The following is a 24152-nucleotide window of genomic DNA, read 5'->3' as shown; positions in this document are numbered from 1 at the left end:
ATCACATGAACTGTGGAGGCCACGTGACCGAGAAGTCTCAACATCTGCCGAGCTGTGATCTGTTGAGATGTTCGAGCTGAGGAGACTAGTGACAGAAGATTGTCTGCCCTTGCCTGGGGAAGATAAGCTTGAGCCATCCATGTGTCCAACAGAGCTCCTATGAATTCTAGTTTCTGCACTGGGACAAGATGGGACTTGGGATAATTTATTACAAACCCCAGTAGCTCGAGCAGATGAATAGTCATGTGCATGGACCGTAGAGCACTTGCCTCTGAGGTGTTCTTCACCAGCCAATCATCGAGATAAGGAAAGACATGCATTCCCAGTCTCCGTAGCGATGCTGCGACAACTGCCAAGCACTTTGTAAAGACCCTGGGCGCAGATGCTAGATCAAAAGGCAGTACGCAGTACTGAAAGTGCTGGGTCCCCAGACGGAATCGAAGGTACTTCCTGTGAGCTGGAAGCACCGAGATGTGAGTATAGGCGTCCTTTAAGTTCAGAGAGCATAGCCAATCGTTTTCCTGAATCATTGGAAGAAGGGTGCCTAGGGAAAGCATCCTGAACTTTTCTGGAACCAGATATTTGTTCAGGGCCCTGAGGTCTAGGATGGAACGCATCCCCCCTGTTTTCTTTTCCACAAGGAAGTACCTGGAATAGAAACCCAGCCCTTCTTGCCCGGGTGGTACGGGTTCGACCGCATTGGCGCTGAGGAGGGTGGAGAGCTCCTCTGCAAGTACCTGCCTGTGCTGGAAGCTGTAGGACTGAGCTCCCGGTGGGCAATTTGGAGGTTTTGATTCCAGATTGAGAGCGTACCCGAACCGACTATTTGAAGAACCCATCTGTCGGAGGTTATGAGAGGCCACCTTTGGTGAAAAAATATTAACCTCCCCCCAACAGGTAGATCATCCGGCAAGGGTACTTTTACCTCGGCTATGCTGCTCTGGAGCCAGTCAAAAACTCGTCCCCGGTTTTTGCTGGGGAGCCGGAGGGGCCTTCGGTGCACGCCACTGACGGGAGCGGACCTGCTGGGAACGAGCCTGAACAGGCTGTCGAGAGGCAGGAGTGTACCTACGCCTGTTATAGGAATAGGGAGCACTCCTCCTCCCTCCAAAATACCTCCAAGAGGAGGAGGTAGTAGCAGAAGGCATCCTGCGGGAGAGAGAATCCATAGCATCGTGATGCTTCTTGAGGGTATAAACCATATCCTCAACCTTCTCTCCAAAAAGGTTACCCCCCGGGCACGGAACATCCGCCATTTGCTGCTGGGTCTTCTGATTCATGTCCAAGAAACGCAGCCATGAGAGCCTGCGCATCACGATACCCTGAGCAGCTACTTGGGATGCGGCATCAAAAGTGTTGTAAGCTCCCCTGGCCAGGAATTTGCGACATGCCTTCTGCTGCCTGACCACCTGGTGAAAAGGTTCAGCAAGCTCAGGAGGAAGAACGTCAACTAAACTGGACAGTTGCTTCACCGAGTTCCGTAAGTGAATGCTTGTGAAGAGCTGGTACATCTGAATTTTGGCGGCGAGCATTGCAGCCTGATACATACGCCTCCCAAAAGAATCCAAGGTCCTAGACTTTCTGCCAGGGGGTGCCGAAGCATAGTCCCTAGTACTCTTGGATCTTCTGAGAGCAGAGTCCACCACCATAGAATCGTGAGGAAGCTAGGCCTTCATCATCACAGGCTCACCATGGACTCTGTACTGGGACTCGGATTTCTTGTTGACAACTGAATTAGAGAGAGGACGAGACCAATTCCGCATCAGCACTTCCCTGAGTGTATTGTGCAGAGGGGCCGTTGTAACCTCTGTAGGTGGAGAAGGATAGTCCATGACCTCGAACATCTCAGCCCTGGGCTCATCCACAGCCTCCATGGGAAATGGAATGTCTACTACTACTACTACTATTATTATTATTAAACATTTCGATAGCGCTACTAGACTTACGCAGCGCTGTACAAATTAACATGAAAAGACAGTCCCTGCTCAACAGAGCTTACAATCTAAATTGGACAGACGAACAGACAGCTAGGGCTGGGGAAATTGCAGTGGTAGGGGTGATAAGTGAGGGTGTTGAGTAAGAGAGTCATGGTTAGGAGTCGAAAGCAGTAATGTCCCTTAGACATTTCCCGCACAAAAGATGAAAAAGTAAGACTCCCACCCACCTTCTTAATGCCATCTCACCTGCTCTTATTCCTTTTATCTGTCACATTCTCAACCTCTCACTTTCCACTGCAACTGTCCCTACTGCCTTTAAACATGCTGTGGTCACACCTCTCCTTAAGAAGCCTTCACTCGACCCTACTTGTCCCTCTAATTACCGACCCATCTCCCTCCTCCCTTTTCTCTCCAAATTACTTGAGCGTGCTGTTCACCACCGCTGTCTTGATTTTCTCTCCTCACATGCTATTCTCGACCCACCACAATCTGGTTTTCGCCCTCTCCACTCAACCGAAACTGCGCTTACTATAGTCTCCAATGACCTATTACTGGCTAAATCCAGAGGTCTCTATTCCATCCTCATTCTTCTTGATCTTTCCGCTGCTTTTGACACTGTCGATCACAGCATACTCCTCACTTAGATTCCAGGGCTCTGTCCTTTCCTGGTTCTCTTCCTACCTCTCCCTCCGCACCTTCAGTGTTCACTCTGGTGGATCCTCTTCTACTTCTATCCCTCTGCCTGTCGGCGTACCTCAGGATTCTGTTCTTGGTCCCCTCCTCTTTTCTATCTACACTTCTTCACTTGGTTCATTAATCTCATCCCATGGCTTTTCCTACCATCTCTATGCTGATGACTCCCAAATCTACCTTTCTATCCCTGATATCTCACCTTGCATCCAAACCAAAGTTTCAGCGTGCTTGTCTGACATTGCTGTCTGGATGTCTCAACGCCACCTGAAATTAAACATGACCAAAACTGAGCTTCTCATTTTTCCCCCCAAACCCACCTCCCCACTCCCCCCGTTTTCTATTTCTGTTGATGGCTCTCTCATTCTCCCTGTCTCCTCAGCTCGAAACCTTGGGGTTATCTTTGACTCTTCTCTCTCCTTCTCTGCTCATATCCAGCAGACCGCCAAGACCTGTTGTTTCTTTCTTTACAACATCCGTAAAATCTGCCCCTTTCTTTCTGAGCACTCTACCAAAACCCTCATCCACACCCTTGTCACCTCTCGTTTAGACTACTACAATCTGCTTCTTGCTGGCCTCCCACTTAGTCACCTCTCTCCTCTCCAATCGGTTCAAAACTCTGCTGCCCGTCTCGTCTTCCGCCAGGGTCGCTTTACTCATACTACCCCTCTCCTCAAGTCACTTCACTGGCTCCCTATCCGTTTTCGCATCCTGTTCAAACTTCTTCTACTAACCTATAAATGTACTCACTCTGCTGCTCCCCAGTATCTCTCCACACTCGTCCTTCCCTACACCCCATCCCGTGCACTCCGCTCCATGGATAAATCCTTCTTATCTGTTCCCTTCTCCACTACTGCCAACTCCAGACTTTGCGCCTTCTGTCTCGCTGCACCCTACGCCTGGAATAAACTTCCTGAGCCTACATCTTGCCCCATCCTTGGCCACCTTTAAATCTAGACTGAAAGCCCACCTATTTAACATTGCTTTTGACTCGTAACCACTCGCCTCCACCTACCCTCCTCTCCTCCTTCCTGTACACATTAACTGATTTGATTTGCTTATTTTTTTTTTGTCTATTAGATTGTAAGCTCTTTGAGCAGGGACTGTCTTTCTTCTATGTTTGTGCAGCGCTGCGTACGCCTTGCAGCGCTATAGAAATGCTAAATAGTATTAGTAGTAGTAGTAGGTGGCGATTGTCTGACTTCAATAGGCGGAGTAGGATCAGAAGGAAGCCCCTGGGAATCTTCCTCCGAAAAATACCTGGGGTCTTCCTCCTCTTCCCATGAACGTTCCTCCTCGGTGTCGGACAGAAGCTCACGAAGAGCAGCCCGAATCCGATCCTGTCTCAACTTGGATGATCGATGTCCTCATGGGGGGGTGTCGAGGAGTCGACCCCTGCCTGGACTCCGGCGAAGCTTCCGCCACCGACGTCAAGGGGGAGTCAACCCGGGTGGTAGCCTGCTCTGGTGCCGCAAGCGGTACTGAGGGCAGAGACCTCCTCACAGGGGATGGGCCAGGCAACATCTCAGCAGTAGGCGTGGGAGGCTCAAGCACCTCAGGCACCGAAGCAGAACGACGGAGCCATGCATCCAGGAGATCTGGAAGAAAGGCCCGGAGACGTTCATCGATAGCTTCCACCAAGAAAGGCTGTGGAGCCGGTAGAGGAGTCGGTGCCAGAATCCGTTGGGCTCGAGAGCCGGTACCGGGCTGCCTGACGACCTACGCATCGGCACCTCCTGAATGGAGGGTGAGCGGTGCTCCCGGCGCTGACGCTTCTCGGGTGCCGACTCCCTTGGCTCCCCGGAGCTCTCGGTACCGTGCCTTGAAGGAGATCGATGGTGATGCTTCTTCACCTTCGCTTGACGCCCGTCATCGACATTCCTCGGTACTGATTAGGACGTGGAATCCTCACGTGGACGACGACCCATCAGTGATACTATTCAGCTTGCTTGTCCTCGGAGAACTCGGTGAACCCAGAAGATGTAATAAGCCAAATTAAAGAGTAGCAAATCATCTGGACTGGATGGTATACATCCCAGGGTACTGAATGAACTCAAACATGAAACTGCAGATCTGCTGTTAGTGGTCTGAAACCTGTTGTTAAAATCATCAGTAGTACCTGAAGATTGGAGAGTGGCCAATATAACGCCTATTTTTAAAAACGGATCCGGGGTGATCTGGGAAATTACAGACCAGTATGCCCGACGTCAGTGCCAGGCAAAATAGTGGAAACTATTATAAAGAATAAAACCACCGAACACAGACAAACGTAGTTTAATGGGACAGAGTCAACATGGATTCAGCCAAGGAAGGTCTTGCCTCATCAATTTGCTTCATTTCTTTGACGGAATGAATAAACATGTAGATAAAGGTGAGCCAGTTGATGTAGTGTATCTAGATTTTCAGAAAGAGTATGACAAAGTCCCTCATGAGAGACTCCTGAGAAAATTAAAAACCTACGGAATAGGAGGCAATATTATGCTGTGGATTAGGAACTGGTTGATGGATAGAAAATAGAGGGTAGGGTTAAACGAGCAATTCTCTCAGTGGAGGATGGTGAATAATGAAGTGCCCCAGGGATCTATACAGGGGCCGGTACTATTTAACATACTTATTAATGATCTGGAAATGGGAACAAGTGAGGTGATTAACTTTGCTGGTGGTTGGGCAGACTTATACGGTCTGTGTCCTGAAAATGACAGATACAAATCAAGGTAAGGTATACACAAAAAGTAGCACATATGAGTTTATCTTGTTGGGCAGACTGGATGGACCGTGCAGGTCTTTTTCTGCCGTCATCTACTATGTTACTATGACACAAAACTATTCAAAGTTGTTAAAATGCATGCAGATTGTTCTGGTCACCATATCTTTAAAAAAAAGATACAGCAGAATTAGAAAAGGTTCAAAGAAAGTTGATAAAATGATTAAGAGGATGGAACTCCTCTCAAATGAGGAAAGGCTAAAGAGGTTAGGACTCTTCAGTTTGGAAAAGAGACGGTTAAGGGGGGATATGATAGAGGTCTATGAAATACTGAGTGGTGCAGAATGGGTAAACGTAAATTGATTTTTTTACTCTTTCAAAAAGTAGCAAGACTAGGGGATACTCAAGCAACTTACATGGTACTACTTTTAAAATGAACAGGAGGAAATATTTTTTCACTCAATGAATAGATAAGCTCTGGAACTCATTGCTAGAGGATGTGGTATCAAGGGTTAATCTATTTGGGTTTAACAAAGGTTTGGAGAAGATTCTGGAGGAAAAGTCCATAGTCTGCTATTGAGCTAGACATGGGGAAACACACTGCTTGTCCCAGGGATCAGCAGCATGAATCTTGACGTTATTTGGGATTCTGTCTAGTACTTGTGACCTGAATTTGCCATCTGGGCTAGATGGACCATTGGTCTGACTCAGTATGGCTATTCTTAAGCTTTATGTTCTAGTAATCTCATATTATTACTGCTAGAGGTCATGTTGCCAAATAAGGGCATAATATCCCTATTTGGCAGCCTGACCCCTAGTAGTAGCACTGTGAGATTACAGCTAAGGTCATGAGCGCTATTTTAGTACCCAGAGCCAAAAGAACAGGAGTGAGTGGGGATCTCTCCAGCTGCTATTAGACACCAGGGACCCTTGTAATATTCAGGGAATGGATTGGGAGGGGTGCTCAGAGAATATTATGGGGGGGGGGGGGTCAACTTGGGGAGTGAATCAGAGGCTGAGGAAGAGTTAGGGAGGATAGGAAGCTTTGGGGTGGGATTGGCAGGTTCTGATACCTTGGAGGCGTACAGGGGTAGGGGGAATCAATGTAACTGGAGGGATCAGGGAGGGGCTAGACCTCAGCCTTATCATTTGGCCCTTCAGGCAGCCAGTTATTTGTACCTGGGGGCAGGTGTAAATGACATAATCTAGATTTTTTTTTAGATCTATGTGGATTCCCCCATAAGTTGTGTAATCCATGTTGATGTAGCCTTTCTTGGTGGAAGCTATCGATGAACGTCTCCGGGCCTTTCTTCCAGATCTCCTGGATGCATGGCTCCGTCGTTCTGCTTCGGTGCCTGAGGTGCTTGAGCCTCCCACGCCTACTGCTGAGATGTTGCCCGGCCCAAGCCATCTCCTCTCCCCACCTCTACCACACCTCCTGCCAAATGTGGTGTGCATCACCATGTGTAAACAGTCTCTTTCTAAAACAGTATTTACACAGGTATGCCATTCTACACGTGAAAATGCTATTTCCATGCAAGATGCTTCTAAGATAACCACCCAAATCTGGGAGTATGGGAAAAAGTGAATCAACCATTGAGACTAATGGGAAAGTTTTTTCATTCAATCAGACCCAAAAGGGCTCCTCTCATTAAGAATGGCTGTAGAAGAGAACATGGTGTCAATGGGGGCAGCCCTAGTCACTTTGCAAATAAAGTTAAGTACATTTCTAGAGGTTAATGCAAAGTTGTCCAGCCTCGGTCCCTGAGGGCCACAATCCAGTCAGGTTTCAGGATTTCCCCAATCAATATGCATTTACCTCCTTTAAGTAACTACACTTTATTTACTGTAAATTCTTTTATTCATAACAAAAAAATTTGTATCAAAAAATCTTATGGATAAAATCCACTATTAAGTTTTACCAGGTCCTTCTAATTCTCATGCATTCCATCCATACGTACTATACCATGCCTTTCCTCTTTCATACTATTGCCTACTCACATTCACATTTCCCTTTAAGGAGATGTTATACAAATGTTTCAAAATTACATTTCTTATCACTGCAAAAACATATGACTCTTATTATTGCAAATAGCTGAGTTCTATTATTGAGACCAAATGTTGTCAATAGTCCACGTCGTGCTGAAGAGCTTCCCTTTTTGCTTTCTTTAATAATGTGTGACAAAGTGAAGATACATACCTGTAGCAGGTATTTTCCGAGGACAGCAGGCTGATTGTTCTCACATGTAGGTCGACATCCGCGTCGGCCCAGGAATTGGCAATTTTGCAAGCAAAAAATTGTAAAAGTTTGCAGAACCTTTTGTCACGCGAACCGCGCATGTGCGAACAACTTCCCGCCCGTCATGCGAGCATTCCTGCTCAGTTATTTTTTCTCCACGGTGAGGTGCAGTCCAGTTTTTCCCCGCTCCTCTCAGGCCCGGGAAACAGAACCTTCGTTTTTTGCCTTCTTTCTTTTTTCTTGTACGATTTATAGTTTAAAAAAAAAAAACTTTCCCGTAGTTTCTTTATTCTTTTTGTGCCCCTTTTAAAGTTTCCTTTCTTTTTCGACGCAGCCGGCTTAGGCCGCGCGGTCGGGTTGTTCCCTTTCTTCGTGCCCTTTTTTCTGTTAACAGGTATGGTCTGTGCTAGGATTGCTGCTTTTTAATATATTTATAAATGATTTAGAGATGGGAGTAACTAGCGAGGTAATTAAATTTGCTGATGACACAAAGTTATTCAAAGTCGTTAACTCGCGACAGGATTGTGAAAAATTACAGAAGGACCTTACGAGACTGGGAGACTGGGCGGCTAAATGGCAGATGACGTTTAATGTGAGCAAGTGCAAGGTGATGCATGTGGGGAAAAAAGAACCCAAATTATAGCTACGTCATGCAAGGTTCCACGTTAGGAGTTACGGACCAAGAAAGGGATCTGGGTGTCGTTGTCGATAATACATTGAAACCTTCTGCTCAGTGTGCTGCTGCGGCTAGGAAAGCGAATAGAATGTTGGGTATTATTAGGAAAGGTATGGAAAACAGGTGTAAGGATGTTATAATGCCATTGTATCGCTCCATGGTGCGACTGCACCTTGAATATTGTGTTCAATTCTGGTCGTCGCATCTCAAGAAATATATAGTAGAATTGGAAAAGGTGCAGCGAAGGGCGACTAAAATGATAGCGGGGATGGGACGACTTCCCTATGAAGAAAGACTAAGGAGGCTAGGGCTTTTCAGCTTGGAGAAGAGACGGCTGAGGGGAGACATGATAGAGGTATATAAAATGAGTGGAGTGGAACAGGTGGATGTGAAGTGTCTGTTCACGCTTTCTAAAAATACTAGGACTAGGGGGCATGCGATGAAACTACAGTGTAGTAAATTTAAAACAAATCGGAGAAAATGTTTCTTCAACCAACGCATAATTAAACTCTGGAATTCGTTGCCGGAGAACGTGGTGAAGGCGGTTAGCTTAGCAGAGTTTAAAAAGGGGTTAGACAGTTTCCTAAAGGACAAGTCCATAAAACACTACTAAATGGACTTGGGAAAAATCCACAATTGCAGGAATAACATGTATAGAATGTTTGTACGTTTGGGAAGCTTGCCAGGTGCCCTTGGCCTGGATTGGCCGCTGTTGTGGACAGGATGCTGGGCTCGATGGACCCTTGGTCTTTTCCCAGTGTGGCATTATTTATGTACTTATGATCACGTCTTTTGATTTTGCCGAAGCCGTTTTTCCTTCCATGTCATTGAAGACACTCAGCGGCTTCAAGCGTTGTACTCAGTGCAACCGGACCATCTCGGGTACTGATACCCACGTCTGGTGTATCCAGTGCCTTGGGCCCGACCACCGCTGCAGGAGTCTCATCCTGTGGAAGCAGCCTGATTTTTTTGATAAGTTAAACCCCTGAAGACGCGGAAAAGTGAAACGCATCGATTGCGTAGGGTTTGACGAATGTATTCAAGAGAAAACAAAGCTTACAGCAATGGAAGTTGAGTTTGGTGATGTGGACATGATTATGGAAGTATATCACTTAGATACCCAGGAGATGTTTGGTAAAGTCATTTGAAGAGACAGCGCAGTGTGGACAAAAGGCAAACAGTTATAACATCTTTAAAGGAAATCTCATAGAATAACTTTGATTGTCGCACAAATCAACAAGAGAAGCTCTTCAGCATGACACGGACTATTGACAACATTTGGTCTCAATTACAGAACTCAGCTATTTGCAATAATAAGAGTCATATGTTTTTGCAATGATAAGAAATGTAATTTTGAAACATTTGTATAACATCTCCTTAAAGGGAAAAATGATTGTGAGTAGGCAATAGTATGGAAGAGGAAAGGTATAGTGTAGTATGTATGGATGGAATGCAAGAGAATTAGAAGGACCTGGTAAAACTTAGTAGTGGATTTTATCCATATAAGATTTTTTGATACACAATTTTTTGATATGAATAAAAGAATTTACAGTAAATAAAGTGTAGTTACTTAAAGGAGGTAAATTTAAGCCTTGTAGCTAGAGTGAAATAAGGGGAACTCAATTTAAAGAATTAGTCAATAAATATGCATGAGATCTATTTGCATGCACTGCCTGCATTATATGCAAATATATCTCATGCATATTAATTGGGGAAATCCTGAAAACCCGACCTGGTAAGGGCCAAGATTGGACATCCCTGGGTTAATGCAATCAATATTTTTTTTTCAAACGACAATAAATTTTCAGTTTTACTTTGAAGGGTCCTGGCTTACTCCAGTGACCTCCTTACATGTCAGGATGGAATTTAGGACCATAGCAGCATTTGCCTCAAGTTCAGCAAGGTTTTTTGCCTTATTAATTGACCATCAAAAACAAATACCTTCTGAACCATGAGCTCTCCTTCTGCAAACACAACTTCTGCTGTGCCTGGCAATCACAGGTGTTCAGATTTCAACCCCTGGAGCACAAGCCTGCTTTGCCCTCCCCAGCCATACTTCATGCCACCCAGTCCCCTGTGACAGTACTCACGGATCAAAGACAAGCCTTGTGATATACTCTTTGGGCATCCTGGGCAGCTGATGGGAGAATACGTTCTGCAAGCCAACCAGCCACATCATAATCTTTTTGTTCGGCTTCTGGTTTAGGGAATTTCCGACCACATGAAATTCAATGACCCCTCTGCGCTCCTCCAGTCTGGCTGCTTCATCTCTGGCAGAATGTGCTGAGAGAAAGTTTGTCTGCAGAAGAAAGAGAACCCCACAGAAATTTTTAACACTGCTTAGGTAAAACAGATATTCAATCTAAGGACTGATCCCATGGCTACAGAACTCTCAGATGCTGATCCAATCTATTACGTGCACTGGTTTCAAAATAAATGATTGTATTTAAAGTCTCTTGAAATTTGGTCACTACATGCCAAGTTCCCATTTTCCTTACATACGAAGGGAAGGGGTCCTAAGGATTACTGCTGCATGTTCTCCCTATATATAAGTTTTGATGGGCACTGATTTAGCTGGCATTGTTGCCAGAAGTTATTTTATTTTTATTTATTTTTGTTACATTTGTACCCCGCGCTTTCCCACTCATGGCAGGCTCAATGCGGCAGGCAATGGAGGGTTAAGGGACTTGCCCAGAGTCACAAGGAGCTGCCTGTGCCGGGAATCGAACTCAGTTCCTCAGTTCCCCAGGACCAAAGTCCACCACCCTAACCACTAGGCCACTCCTCCACTTATCAAGGCACCGCTGATATTTAGGGCCAATGTCCAAATAACTAGGCTGTCCTGACTTGCGCGGATAAGTACTACTACTACTTGTTCTGAACCTCTGCAGTGCCGAGATACAGGGGCCACCGATGAACTGGATATTCAGTACTGGCATCTGGGTATGGTCTCGCACTAGTGTTTTTTTTCATTACCTCTACACTTGAGGACCCAAGCTTCTCTTGATCAATTTAAAAGTGATCTTAAGACTTATCTTTTTAAAGATGCCTATCGTTAATATTAAAATACATCTCCTCTCTCTCTGACTTACATATTTGCTAACTTCGATGCCCAGATATGAATTCCTGGACACATAAATGTTGACCTCTCGTGCTTCCCCCCCCCCCCCCCACACTTTCCTACTGACATTGTAGTTCTACCCTCTACCCCACATTATCCTGTCTTGTTAAGTTGCACTATCTCTATACTCTCTTTTAGACTGTAAGCCGCCTAAATGGTTTGTTTGGTAGGCGGGACAGAAAATTCTAAAAAAACTCGAAGCTTTTCTCTTATAAAGAGGCTCATTTTCAAAGTCAACAGAGTACAAAGTTACATAGAAACTATGTAACTTTTTAAGTTTAGTGGCTTTGAAAAAAATGAGCACCATAATCTCTTAAACCTTAATGTTTTAAGCCCCTTCCACTATTCTTCCCATTTATAGTCCAGCCAGTTTAGTTATTCCCCAAACGTGGCCTCCCTGTTAACTTAAAGCCTATTATTTGTTTCATGTCTGTGTCTCTTGTATGTCAAGGAGCAGAAGCCATCTTAAATGTTTCTGTACAGCAGCACTGTACACGCCTGAGATTTATTTATTTATTTTCGGCACTTGATATACCGCAAATTGTCCACAATGACTATGTGATTTACAATATAAAAGCAATTGAGGGAACAGATACATGAGGAAGGGAAACAGAATTATGTGGCTGAGCCGAAGGATTCAGTAAACAGGCGAGTCTTGAGTAATGTTTTGAATTTAGGGTAGGAAGGTTCTAAACGGATGAAAGGTGTCAGGTAGTTCCAAAGGGAGGGTCCCAGAAAACTGAAACTGGTCTCATGAGAAATTGAAAGGCAAAAAGAAGGGAGGAAAGGAATTGTAAGAAGATTGCCAAAGGCAGAAATGATAAGTAGTAGTAGTAGACCAAAGGGAGAGGAAGGGAGCATAAGGAGTGAGACAAGAGGAGAGATAGGCCGGGACTGCAGGAAGATGGGACTTAAAGACAAGGCAAAGAAGTTTGAACTTAATACGAGAAGAGAATGGAAGCCAGTATTCAGAATGGAGGAGGGGGGTGATATGGTTGAAGCATCGTGCAGAATGGAGTAATTTAACGGTGGTGGATTGAACAAGCTGAAGAAATATAATGGAAGACAGAAGAAGGCCAAAATACAGAGAATTACAGTAGTATATATGAGAAATGATCATGGAGAAGAGAGTGTGCACTAAAAATGGGTCAAGAAGAGAGCATAATGGAAGGATGCAGTGAAGGGCGAAAAAGAAGGAATGAAGAACAAAGTCAATTTGTGGCTTAAAGATTAAGTGTGAGTCAAACGTGACACCAAGAATCTTGACAGTCTTTCCAAGAGGGATAGGATTGCCATTCAAGATGGGGCAAGGGGGTGGCAGAGTGTGGCCCCATGAGAAAGCAATTGATTCACACTTGGAGGTGTTAAGAAAGGTAAAATTATGTATAATCATACCTGATAATTTTCTTTCCATTAATCATAGCTGATCAATCCATAGACTGGTGGGTTGTGTCCATCTACCAGCAGGTGGAGATAGAGAGCAAACTTTTGCCTCCCTATATGTGGTCATGTGCTGCCGGAAACTCCTCAGTATGTCGATATCAAAGCTCCATCCGCAGGACTCAGCACTTAGAGAATTACACCCACGAAGGGACACTCTGCCCAGCTCACCACCGCCGAAACGGGGGAGGGGAATTAACCCAGCTCATCCCCACACAAGTGGGGGAGGGGAATCCGTCCAGCTCATCCCCGCGGAGCGGGGGAGGGACACCACACCCGCCGATGCGGGGGGATCTGGCTTATCCTGCAACCGCAACCGCGGGAGGAGCTGACTGACCCTAACACCGCCGAAGTGGGAGGGGTACAAAGCTGCCCTACAGCCGCACGAAGCGGGAGGGAGTGCCGGCAGAATTTATGTCTCAATCCAGCCCCGTAAAACGGAGGGGAGAGGAATGCAGCAGCTCACTGTAACACAAAGTTGTCTCAACTCTTGAAGAATCCAAGTGAAAGAAGAACTTGAACACGAAGTCCTCCTGAAGTAACTGAAGGCTAAACTTGAACCTAAAATTCAACCAGAATATAAACAGTACAGATATCTGGGAGGGGCTATGGATTGATCAGCTATGATTAATGGAAAGAAAATTATCAGGTATGATTATACATAATTTTACCTTCCATATCATCAAGCTGATCAATCCATAGACTGGTGGGATGTACCGAAGCAGTACTCACCCAGGGCGGGACATAGAAATCCCTGACCTCAACACTGAAGCTCCAAACCGGGCCTCCGCCCGTGCAGCCACAGTCAAACGGTAATGCTTGGAGAATGTATGAGCCGAAGCCCACGTTGCCGCCTTGCATATCTCTTCCAAGGAGACGGATCCGGCCTCTGCCATCGAGGCCGCCTGAGCTCTCGTGGAGTGAGCCTTCAGCTGGATAGGCGGCACCTTCCCCGCGGCCACATAAGCCGCTGCAATGGCTTCCTGGACCCATCTTGCCACTGTAGGCTTAGCAGCCTGCAGACCCTTACGAGGACCTGCAAACAGGACAAACAGATGATCCGATTTCCGGAAATCATTGGTCACTTCCAAGTATCTGATGATGACTCGTCTCACATCCAGATATTCAAGAGCGGAGTACTCCTCTGGGTAGTCCTCCCTACGAAAGGAAGGGAGACAGAGCTGCTGATTCACATGGAAGCGAGAACCAATCTTGGGCAGGAAGGAAGGCACTGTGCGAATAGTCACTCCTGCCTCAGTGCACTGCAGAAAAGGCTCTCGACATGAGAGCGCCTGGAGCTCGGAAACTCTTCTGTCTGAAGTGATAGCCACCAAAAAGACTGCTTTCAACGTCAGGTCTTTCAGAGATGCCCTCGACAAGGGTTCCAAAGGCGGCTTCTGCAATGCTCTTAGCACCAGGTTGAGATTCCACGCAGGCACCACTGAGTGCAGAGGAGGGCGCAGGTGATTAACTCCCTTGAGAAAGCGCACCACATCTGGCTGCGAAGCCAGGGAAGCACCCTTCAGGCGGCCCCTGAAGCAAGCCAGAGCCGCTACCTGGACTTTAAGGGAACTGAGCGACAGGCCTTTCTCCAGACCTTCTTGCAGGAACGCCAACACTGAAGAAATTGGAGCAGTGAAGGGAGAAAGTGAGCCTGCTTCACACCATGCTGCAAAGATACGCCAAACCCTGGCGTAAGCAGTAGAAGTAGAGCCCTTCCTCGCTCTCAGCATAGTGGCGATGACCTTGTCTGAGAAGCCCTTCTTCCTCAGACGCTGCCGCTCAATAGCCAGGCCGTAAGACCAAAGGGAGAGGGATCCTCCATCACCACGGGACCCTGATGTAACAGGCCCTGCTCCACTGACAGCCGCAGAGGATCGTCGACTGAGAGCCTGAACAAGTCCGCATACCAGGGACGTCTGGGCCAATCCGGACCCACCAGGATTACCCTGCCGGGATGCTTTGCCACCCGGTCTAGCACCCTGCCCAACATGGGCCAGGGCGGGAACACATAGAGGAGCTCTTGTGTCGGCCACTGTTGGAGAAGAGCATCTACTCCCAGGGATCGAGGGTCCCGTCCTCTGCTGAAAAAGCGCGGCACTTGGCCATTGGCCGATGACGCCATCAGATCTAGGCTCGGCTGGCCCCAGCGCTTCGTGATGTCCAAGAACGCCTGAGCAGATAGTTGCCACTCTCCGGGCTCCAAGGTATGGCGACTGAGAAAGTCCGCCTTGACATTCATGACTCCGGCAATGTGGGCCGCTGAAAGCTGCTCCAGGTTCGCTTCCGCCCACTGGCAAAGACTCATAGCCTCCTTGGCTAGAGGGGCGCTCTGGTACCTCCCTGGCGGTTGATATAGGCCACAGCCGTGGCATTGTCCGACAGGACCCGTACAGGCTTCAACACGAGTACCGGGATGAACTCCAATAACACCAAGCGAATGGCTCCGAGTTCCAGGAGGTTGATAGACCACTTGCCTCTGCAGGAGACTAGAGCCCCTGCGCTGTCCTTCCCAAGCAGTGGGCTCCCCAGCCCATCAAATAGGCGTCTGTCGTGACGACAATCCACTCCGGGGTCACCAGAGGCAATCCTGCAGACAACTTGTCTGTCTGCGTCCACCAGCTCAGCGCCTTGCGCACTGCTGGGTCCACGGGAAGGCGCACAGCATAATCCTCCGACATCGGAGTCCAGCGCAGCAGCAGAGATAGCTGTAGTGGTCTCATATGAGCCCTGGCCCAGGGCACTACTTCCATCGTGGCCGTCATAGAGCCCAACAGCTGCACGTAGTCCCAAGCCCGAATAGGAGAGGCTACTAGGAACTAGTCCACCTGAGCCTGAAGCTTGACAATCCGATTGTCTGGCAGGAACACTCTGCCCACTTGGGTGTCGAATCGAACTCCCAGATACACCAGGGACTGAGTCGGGCGCAGCTGGCTCTTCTTCCAGTTGATGATCCATCCCAGGGAGCTCAAAAGAGCAACTACCCGGTCCATAGCTTTGCCGCACTCTGCATAAGAGGGGGCTCGGATCAACCAGTCGTCCAGATAAGGATGGACTTGTACTCCTTCCTTTAGCAGGAAGGCCGCTATGACCCCCATTACTTTGGAAAAGGTCCGCGGAGCAGTAGCCAACCCGAAAGGGAGGGCTCTGAACTGGAAGTGTCGTCTCAGGACTGTAAAACGCAGAAAGCGTTGGAGAGGAGGCCAGATGGGAATATGCAGGTACGCTTCCTTGATGTCCAAGGAAGCCAAGAACTCTCCTGCCTTCACTGCCGCTATAACAGAGCGGAGAGTCTCCATGCGAAAGTGCCTCACTTTCCAGGCCCGATTGACCCCTTTGAGGTCGAGGATAGGCCGGACAGAACCTCCTTTCTTTGGAACCACAAAGTAAATGGAGTAACGTCCCTTGCCAATCTGATTTTTTGGCACCGGAACGACCGCCAAGGTTGTCCAAGGTCTGCTGCACTACCACAGCTTGACCGGAGACTTGCAGGGAGAGAGTACAAACCCGTCTCTTAAGGGTTGGCAGAACTCTAGCTTGTAGCCGTCTCTGATGACTTCCAGCACCCACGTGTCTGAAGTTATAGTGGTCCACTCGCCCAGAAACGAGGACAGCCGTCCTCCAATCTGCACTGGGGCATGGACCAAGGCCCCGTCATTGGGTACGAGACCCTGGGGGAGGACCGGAGGGAGCACCTCCGGGACGGCGGTCTCTGCGAAAGGAATGCTGCTTGGGGGAGAAATTCCTCTTGAAGGAAGAGGGGGCAGAGGAACCCGACTTGCCCGGGCGGTATGGAGGTATCGGGACGAGTACTAACCTGAGCCCTGACCTCTGGTAATTTCTTGCCCTTAGACGTGCCGAGATCGGTCACGATTTTGTCCAGCTCGACCCCAAAGAGCAGCTTGCCTTTAAAAGGCAATCTAGCCAGGCGGGATTTAGAGGCGTGGTCAGCAGACCAATGTTTCAGCCAAAGCCACCGCCGCGCAGAGACTGTCTGAGCCATGCCTTTAGCTGAGGCTCTCCAGACATCATACAGCAAGTCTGCCAAATAGGCTAAGCCCGATTCCAGGGCCGGCCAATCAGCCCTCAAGGAATGATCCGAGGGGGAAGCCCGCTGCACCATAGTCCGGCACGCCCTGGCCACATAGGAGCCGCAAACTGAGGCCTGCAAACTTAAAGCAGCTGCCTCCAAGGACGACCTTAAGGCCGCCTCCAATCTTCTGTCTTGGGCGTCCTTTAGGGCCGTGCCACCTTCCACCGGCAACGCCGTTTTCTTAGTCACCGCAGTGATTAAAGAATCCACGGTAGGCCACAGATAGGCCTCACGTTCACTCACAGCCAAAGGATAGAGGCGGGACATAGCCCTAGCCACTTTAAGGCTCGTTTCCGGGACATCCCATTGAGCCGCAATTAAGGTGTGCATGGCATCATGCACGTGGAAGGTTCTAGGCGGGCGCTTCGTCCCCAGCATAATGGCAGAGCCAACAGGGGCTGAGGGAGAGACGTCCTCCGGAGAGGAAATCTTCAAAGTGTCCATGGCCTGTAACAACAGGTTGGGCAAATCCTCTGGGCTAAAAAGCCGCGCTGCAGAGGGGTCATCCGCTCCATCCGAGCGGGGATCTATCTCCTCCAAGGAATCCGCAAAGGATCGTTGGGAGACCTCAGACACGCTGCCCTCATCTACATCGGAGGAGACAAAAGTCCTCCAAGGCCTGGAAATCAACCCGAGGGCGTTTACCTCTGGGAACCTCAACCTCTTTATCAGAAGAGGGAACAGGGGCAGCGTTTTGCATGAGGAAAGCCTGATGCAGCAGCAAAACAAACTCGGGGGAGAAACCCCCCAGACTGTGCACTTCCGCAGCCTGGGCAACAGCCCTAGACGCACTCTCAACCGGCGCCCGCAATAGCGGGGGAGAGACATGCTGCGCATCCAAAATGGCGTCCGGCGCGAAACTCCGTGAAGGAGCCGCGCGGGAAGAACGGCGCTTAACTTTAGCCGCTTTTGTGCCGTCGCCCAAATTAAGGGCGTTCATGGCATTAATGTCTCCAACCTCAAGGGCGGCCCCGAAGAAGCCGTCCGAGCCGCGTGGCCGGCCAAGATGGCGGAGGCGAGGAGCGGGGGATGGGCGTTTATGGCGGGAAAAAAACCGCCACGCCGGAGGAACGACCGGGACATTCATCGGTCACTAAACTATCACCCATCAAGGGCGAATCAGGTTGTAAAACCCCCGCATCCCCTCTAGAAGCGCTCCAGCGATCCGGGGAGCGACCCTTTGCGCCCTCGCCCTCCGACGCCATTGCCACGAGGAGAAGAATCGGGGAACCCCCTGCCCGCTATAAAAAGGTAAAATTACCTGCTTGCCGCTCCGAGCTGTAACGAACTGGTGTCCCAGTGAGTAGCTGCAATGAACGTTTAAAGAAACGTCGAATTAAACGCCTTTAAAGACGTTTAAAAATATTTTTTTTTTTTTTTTTTTAACGGAGCCAGCGGGAGGGGGGAGAAAAGGAGGGACCTGGCACCACCAGGTTTGCACTTGCTCAAAAGAGCCCTCAACCCCAGGCCTCAACAAAACCTAAGGATTAGGCTTGGAGGCCTAGCCAGAGCTGCTGCTGTGTGTGACCACCACCTGCTGAGATAGAGAACATACTGGGGAGTTTCCGGCAGCACATGACCACATATAGGGAGGCAAAAGTTTGCTCTCTATCTCCACCTGCTGGTAGATGGACACAACCCACCAGTCTATGGATTGATCAGCTTGATGATATGGAATAAGTGATTTTCCCTAAGCCAAGAAAAGACCTTAGACAAACAAGCATTAAGGACAGAAGGGGCTGAGGAGACATCAGATGTACGATAAAGAATCTGGATATCATCGGCACAGGATGAGCTATACAAATATTTTTTATTTAAAAAGATTCATCTATCCCATTTCTAAGCAATTGGCAATTTACAAGCTACACAGTAGTAATAAACAAAGAAGTTAGTACCCTTCAAAATTCCTAATAGCAAAAAAATATATTGAACTGCAGCCCTCTACCCTTATCAGAGCTAAACACAGAGCCCTACATGAGTAAAGTAGCAAGTCTTTAAGAAATACTTATACCCTTCCACTGATGCTGCTCACCAAATTGCTGCAGGTAATCTGTGCCATATAATGATGACCAGAATAGTATCTGTCAACAAGTACACCACTTTGATAGCTTTCAGTCTTGCAGGCAGTATATAAGAAATAAATACAACAAGGACTCAACAAGGAGTGGGGAGTAGCCTAGTGGTTAGTGCAGTGGACTTTGATCCTGGGGAACTGAGTTCAATTCCCACTGTAGCTCCTTGTGACTCTGGGCAAGTCACTTAACCCTCCATTACCCCTGGTACAAAATAAGTACCTAAATATATGTAAACCGTTTTGAATGTAGTTGCAAAAAACTCAGAAAGGCGGTATATCGAGTCCCATTTCCCTTTCCTCAACCATTTTTATACAAAACCTTATAGCTACAGATAGGTGTTCAAAGACATCACACTGAACCTCTAGTGGATTCTGCCCTCTGGTGGTAGTAAATATAACTACTCCATCTGCTGAACAGCAATGAAAAACACACATGTACAGTATATTGATTAAATCAGTAGCACAATTATACATGTCATAAATATGGATGTAAATATGACACATGAACGGACAGAAGCCAAAGAAACCAGAATGTCTACTTTGGAGTTAAAAGAGAAACAAATTTCAAAACAATTTTTGAATATGGTAGTGCTATTCTAACTAAATATATAGGGCCAGATATTCAGAGCTATTTAACTGGCTCCTTGCCGGTCAAATAGCACTTAGCTGGCTAAATGCTAATATTCAGTGCAAGATAGCTGGTTATCTCTGCTGAATATTAGTGATATAGTCAGCGAATATTCAAGTGCTGGCCGGCTAGGTTTAGGGGCAAATCGGTCCGCATAAATAGCAGTCCTATCTTTGCCTGCTATTAACTTAACCAGCCAGCGCTAAATATTCACATAGCCAGTTAAATTAGAGCCAGCCAAAAAAACCCTGAATATTCAATGCTGGTCACAGGAAACAGCCCAGCATTGAAAATTCAGGGTCAGCGCCTCCAGCTGAATATTGGGGGGCTAGGGTATTATCCATTTAAAGCAGAGGTGGGCAACATGCGGCTCAACAATGAATTTTACATAGGCTCATGAGACCATGAGAAGTACACACAGAAAACGTCATAACTAGAGTTTTGGCAATTTTAAATACTGGATTTCCCAAATATTTTCAGAATATCCATTCCAGCAGTTTGTTTCCATCATTTTTAGTTAAAATTGTACTTATTTATTTACCACAGAAATTCTATGGTGCTCTCTGCATTTCTGGTTCTGACATTACAAAATACTGCATCCTGCCAGGGATACTGGCATCCATGTAGCCCTCTGTATAAAGGATGCTCACTCCTGATTTAGAGGGTTATTCTATTAGAGGGAATCTACCAAAAGCACTGGTTGAGAAACCTATTTTATGCCTATTCTATAAAAAATAAAATGGGTAAGTTACTAGTAGTGGAAGTGGCTGACAATATGTGAATATTTAACTCTCTATAGCTGGTGTAAATGCCTGTCTCTAGCTGGATGCTAGAATCCATGTGAATGATAGATAGTATTCTATCAATTATGTGCACAATTGTGTGCTCTGCCTAAGTTCTACCTATGCACACCCACATACTCTGCACAATTTCCGCTGATGTGTACACCCACTGGCAAAGTACCACTCATGAAATCATGGGGCATACTTTTCTGCTAGCTGGCATTATATCAGAGGCCACTTATGTGCGTAAATGACTAAAATATATTTTATTAGGATTTATTTACCGCCTTTTTAAAGAAATTCACCAAGGCGGTGTACAGTAAGAATAAATCAAACATGAGCAACAGACAATTGCAGCAGTAAAAATACCATCATTTACCCACTTTCTTGCTGCCTTCAACTAGGCAGTTCCTTATAGAATTACCAGCTTCCTCTCCCGCCCCCCCCCCCCACCCCCAGCTGAATGGATAATTCTTTGGCCTGCGATTAGCTCAAGGAATTGCTTTCTGGATGGGAAAATCTGGAAGAAGTTGGAAAGCAATGGGCAAAGATGAAAGGAGCTACTGTAAGGGCAACAAACCTTTTTGTAGGGAAAATAAATAAAAGTAAGAGGAAAAGGAGGTGCTTTAGTTCTCAAAAGTAGTAGCTGAAAAGGTAAGGACAAAGAGGTTAGCCTTTATAAACTACAAGAGATCTAGAGGAAGGCAGGCAACAATATGTGGAAAAGCTAAGAGAAGCCGGTAGAGTAGTTAGGAAAGCAAAGATGCAAATGGAAGAAAAAAATAGCCAATATGGTAAAATGGGGTGGGGGTGGGGGGACAAGACATTTTTTTTTTTTAGATATGTTAGTGTTTGGAGGAAGTGCAAAACTGCCAAACTGAAAGGTGAAGGGGAGGAACATGTAGAAGCTCATAAAGATAAGACAGAATTGCATAACAAATATTTCTGTTCTGTGTTCACAGCTGAAGGGGGTGAGAGCAGGACTATAAACATAAACAGGAATGGAGGAGTGGTAGTCTCTGAATGATTTTCAGAAGACTGTGTTTGTGAGGCGCTGGTTAAACTAAAGGTGGAGAAAGCGATGGGGCCATATGGAATACATCCGAGGGTACCGAAGGAACTTAGGGAAGTTCTAGCAGTATCGCTGGCTGACCTTTTCAATGCTTTAGAGTCGGGAGTGGTCCTGGAGGACTGGAGAAGAGATGTGTCACTCTCCACAAAAGCGGAAGTAAAGAAGAGATTGGGAACTACAGGACGGGAAGTCTGACTTCTGTGGTAAGTAAATTAATGGAAATGCTTTTAAAGCGAATGCTACATACCTGTAGAAGGTATTCACCAAGGACAGCAGGCTGATTGTTCTCACTGATGGGTGACGTCCACGGCAGCCCCTCCAATCGGAACACTTTACTAGCAAAGGCCTTTGCTAGTCCTCGCGCGCTCATGCGCACCGCGCATGCGTGGCCGTCTTCCCGCCCGAACCGGCTCGTGTTCGTCAGTCCCATAAGTAGCAAAACAAAGCAAGGGAAGACACAACTCCAAAGGGGAGGCGGGCGGGTTTGTGAGAACAATCAGCCTGCTGTCCTCGGAGAATACCTTCTACAGGTATGTAGCATTCGCTTTCTCCGAGGACAAGCAGGCTGCTTGTTCTCACTGATGGGGTATCCCTAGCCCCCAGGCTCACTCAAAACAACAACCATGGTCAATTGGGCCTCGCAACGGCGAGGACATAACTGAGATTGACCTAAAAAAATTTACCAACTAACTGAGAGTGCAGCCTGGAACAGAACAAACAGGGCCCTCGGGGGGTGGAGTTGGATCCTAAAGCCCAAACAGGTTCTGAAGAACTGACTGCCCGAACCGACTGTCGCGTCGGGTATCCTGCTGCAGGCAGTAATGAGATGTGAATGTGTGGACAGATGACCACGTCGCAGCTTTGCAAATTTCTTCAATAGAGGCTGACTTCAAGTGGGCTACCGACGCTGCCATAGCTCTAACATTATGAGCCGTGACATGACCCTCAAGAGCCAGCCCAGCCTGGGCGTAAGTGAAGGAAATGCAATCTGCTAGCAAATTGGATATGGTGCGTTTCCCCACAGCCACTCCCCTCCTATTGGGATCAAAAGAAACAAACAATTGGGCGGACTGTCTGTTGGGCTGTGTCCGCTCCAGATAGAAGGCCAATGCTCTCTTGCAGTCCAATGTGTGCAGCTGACGTTCAGCAGGGCAGGAATGAAGACGGGGAAAGAATGTTGGCAAGACAATTGACTGGTTCAGATGGAACTCCGACACAACCTTTGGCAAGAACTTAGGGTGAGTGCGGAGGACTACTCTGTTATGATGAAATTTGGTGTAAGGGGCCTGGGCTACCAGGGCCTGAAGCTCACTGACTCTACGAGCTGAAGTAACTGCCACCAAGAAAATGACCTTCCAGGTCAAGTACTTCAGATGGCAGGAATTCAGTGGCTCAAAAGGAGGTTTCATCAGCTGGGTGAGAACGACATTGAGATCCCATGACACTGTAGGAGGCCTGACAGGGGGCTTTGACAAAAGCAAACCTCTCATGAAGCGAACAACTAAAGGCTGTCCTGAGATCGGCTTACCTTCCAGACGGTAATGGTATGCACTGATTGCACTAAGGTGAACCCTTACAGAGATGGTCTTGAGACCAGACTCAGACAAGTGCAGAAGGTATTCAAGCAGGGTCTGTGTAGGACAAGAGCGAGGATCTAGGGCCTTGCTGTCACACCAGACGGCAAACCTCCTCCATAAAAAGAAGTAACTCCTCTTAGTGGAATCTTTCCTGGAAGCAAGCAAGATGCGGGAGACACCCTCTGACAGACCCAAAGAGGCAAAGTCTACGCTCTCAACATCCAGGCCGTGAGAGCCAGAGACTGGAGGTTGGGATGCAGAAGCGCCCCTTCGTCCTGCGTGATGAGGGTCGGAAAACACTCCAATCTCCACGGTTCTTCGGAGGACAACTCCAGAAGAAGAGGGAACCAGATCTGATGCGGCCAAAAAGGAGCAATCAGAATCATGGTGCCTCGGTCTTGCTTGAGTTTCAGCAAAGTCTTCCCCACCAGAGGTATGGGAGGATAAGCATACAGCAGACCCTCCCCCCAGTCCAGGAGGAAGGCATCCGATGCCAGTCTGCCGTGGGCCTGAAGCCTGGAACAGAACTGAGGGACTTTGTGGTTGGCTCGAGATGCGAAGAGATCTACCAAGGGGGTGCCCCACACCTGGAAGATCTGTCGCAGTACACGGGAATTGAGCGACCACTCGTGAGGTTGCATAATCCTGCTCAACCTGTCGGCCAGACTGTTGTTTACGCCTGCCAGATATGTGGCTTGGAGCACCATGCCGTGACGGCGAGCCCAGAGCCACATGCTGACGGCTTCCTGACACAGGGGGCGAGATCCGGTGCCCCCCTGCTTGTTGACGTAGTACATGGCAACCTGGTTGTCTGTCTGAATTTGGACAATTTGGTGGGACAGCCGATCTCTGAAAGCCTTCAGAGCGTTCCAGATCGCTCGTAACTCCAGAAGATTGATCTGCAGATCGCGTTCCTGGAGGGACCAGCTTCCTTGGGTGTGAAGCCCATCGACATGAGCTCCCCATCCCAGGAGAGACGCATCCGTGGTCAGCACTTTTTGTGGCTGAGGAATTTGGAAAGGACGTCCCAGAGTCAAATTGGACCAAATCGTCCACCAATACAGGGATTTGAGAAAACTCGTGGACAGGTGGATCACGTCTTCTAGATCCCCAGCAGCC

The 24152-nt window shown here is 47.7% G+C and overlaps 1 protein-coding gene across 3 annotated transcripts in view; it reads right to left on the bottom strand.

The window, feature by feature from the left end:
* KAT2B (lysine acetyltransferase 2B) overlaps positions 1–24152 on the bottom strand; it is a 341159-nt gene that overhangs the window by 108869 nt on the left and 208138 nt on the right. For all 3 annotated transcript variants that reach the window (XM_030202748.1, XM_030202756.1, XM_030202763.1), the window contains exon 10: positions 10337–10545. In XM_030202748.1, the coding sequence (XP_030058608.1) occupies positions 10337–10545 (209 nt within the window). The remainder of the gene's footprint in view (positions 1–10336; positions 10546–24152) is intronic.

The sequence above is a fragment of the Microcaecilia unicolor genome, chromosome 1 (genome assembly GCF_901765095.1).
Source record: "Microcaecilia unicolor chromosome 1, aMicUni1.1, whole genome shotgun sequence".
Taxonomy (NCBI): domain Eukaryota; kingdom Metazoa; phylum Chordata; class Amphibia; order Gymnophiona; family Siphonopidae; genus Microcaecilia; species Microcaecilia unicolor.
Note: the sequence above shows the minus strand (reverse complement) of the source record. Positions and strands in the feature narration are given on the sequence as shown.